We start from the raw sequence: 1,960 nt of genomic DNA on the forward strand, positions 1-1,960 counted from the left end.
TGAAAGTAATAAAATTTTCTTTTTTTTCAACGTTTCCTATTAGTTATTGCTGAGGGCATCTTACAATTATAATAAGAACCACAAGGGCTGGTCCAGCCACAATATTAGTTATCTATAGGCTGAAAGCTGCACAAAACATGACACTTATCACATCTCCATTGAACTCACCAGTTTGACCTGTGCAAAAGTCACACTGATCTTTTTTTTTTTTTTTTTTAATGCAGTAACGTCTCAACCTTTATTGGCCTCCTGCTCCCCAGGGCACCCTGCTAACTCAATGCCTCAGAACTTTGATGTCTGAGGTCTCAGACACCACTTTGCCGTCCATGAGCCCGAGGGTGGTGGTCTTCTGGATGGTTTGCATGGAGTTGCTACTGTCCACGGCGTCACCAAGATTGAAGTCCTCCCCATCTTCCCGCAGGCGGCAGTAAGTGTTGATCTCAGCCTCCAGCTTGACCTTGATGTTCAGCAGGGCCTCGTACTCCTGGGTCTGGCGTTGCCCCTCTGCCCGGCTCTGGGCCAGCTCCGACTCCAGGTGCAGGAGGACCCCATTGAGCTGTTCCATCTGCATGGCATAGCAGGCCTCCACTTCCCTCAGGCTGTTCTCCAAGCTGGCCTTCAGATTTCTCATGGAGTCCAGGTCGATCTCCAGGGACTGGACGTTGCGTCTCAGCTCCGTGAGTGTCATCTCAGCAGCTCCTATCTCAGCGGTCTGCGAGGTGACCACTGTGGTGTTCTCCTCAGTCTGCTGGGACCAGTGCTTGTCCAGCTCCTCTCGGTTCTTCTGAGCCAGCTCGTCATACTGGGCCCGGGTGTCTGCCATGATCTTGCTGAGGTCCTGAGCTTTGGGGGCATCCAACTCCACGGTCAACCCAGAGTTGGCAATCTGGGTTTGTAGACCCTTTACTTCCTCCTCATGGTTCTTCCTCATGAACAGCAGCTCCTCCTTGAGAGCCTCGATCTCAGTCTCCAGCTGCAGCCGGCTGACATTGGTGTCATCAGTGACCTTGCAGAGCCTGTGGATGTCACTCTCCACAGACTGGCGCATGGCCAGCTCTGTCTCATACTTGACTCTGAAGTCATCAGCAGCAAGACGGGCATTATCAATCTGCAGAACGATGCGGGCATTGTCCACAGAACTTGCAAAAATCTGAGCCCTCAGGTCCTCGATGGTCTTCAAGTAGTGCCCCCAGTCTCTGACCTGGGGTCCCTTCTCCAGGTGTTCCCGGATTTTGTTCTCCAGTCTCCTATTATCGGCCTCCAGGCTCCTCACCCTCTCCAGGTAGGAGGCCAGGCGGTCATTCAGGTCTTGCATGGTCTCCTTCTTGCCCTGGATGCCCCTTACACCCACCAGACCCCCAGCCATCCCGGCGCCCAGGATCCCGGACCCACAGCCGCCCCGGACGCTGGTGGAGAGGGACACAGAGAGCCGGGGGCCCGAGCCCCCGGTGCCTGCATAGACGCTGGCAGTGCTGCTGACCGGTCGGACCCGGTGGCCAGGTGGCTGCGTGGAGCCCACGGACCGGTAGCTGGAGAAGGTGGACTGGGTGCTGAAGCTCATGTTTGTTCCGCGAGGAAAGAGCGAGGCCAGGACTCAGGTGCTGGGCCGTGGAGTGTGTCACACTGATCTTGAAGAATGAGTGATGCCTACTATAAACTTAATGAAGTGGTGACTAAAACTCCACGTGCTGCCCCAGATGTAGTAACTTTCCTGGAGCAAATTGACATGTTCTTGAGCACTTGCTTTGCAGCTACTGACCTGGTGTATGCCCTTTTCTCTATACCAAGTTGTAAAGGCCACCAGAAACAGTTTGCTTTTACTTGTCAGGGCTAACAGTGCACTTTCACAGTTTTGCCTCCCGGCTATACCAATTCTACTCTCTGTCATATTATTCTGGACAGATCTTGATTATCTTGACATTCCACAAAACATCATACTCCAAGCTCACTGATGACATTA

At 53.1% G+C, this 1,960-nt stretch overlaps 1 protein-coding gene across 1 annotated transcript; it reads right to left on the minus strand.

The window, feature by feature from the left end:
• Positions 1-218: 218 nt before the first annotated feature.
• On the minus strand, positions 219-1,603 carry LOC102977115 (keratin, type I cytoskeletal 18-like). The gene has a single exon (XM_055088777.1). It carries the CDS (start codon positions 1,559-1,561, stop codon positions 275-277), a length of 1,287 nt encoding a protein of 428 aa, XP_054944752.1. The 5' UTR covers positions 1,562-1,603; the 3' UTR covers positions 219-274.
• Positions 1,604-1,960: the final 357 nt, after the last annotated feature.

Source organism: Physeter macrocephalus, chromosome 11 (assembly GCF_002837175.3).
Source record: "Physeter macrocephalus isolate SW-GA chromosome 11, ASM283717v5, whole genome shotgun sequence".
Taxonomy (NCBI): domain Eukaryota; kingdom Metazoa; phylum Chordata; class Mammalia; order Artiodactyla; family Physeteridae; genus Physeter; species Physeter macrocephalus.

Coding starts and splice junctions, on each gene's coding strand:
- LOC102977115 (XM_055088777.1), bottom strand. CDS start 1,561: ATGAGCTTCAGCACCCAGTCCACCTTCTCCAGCTACCGGTCCGTGGGC.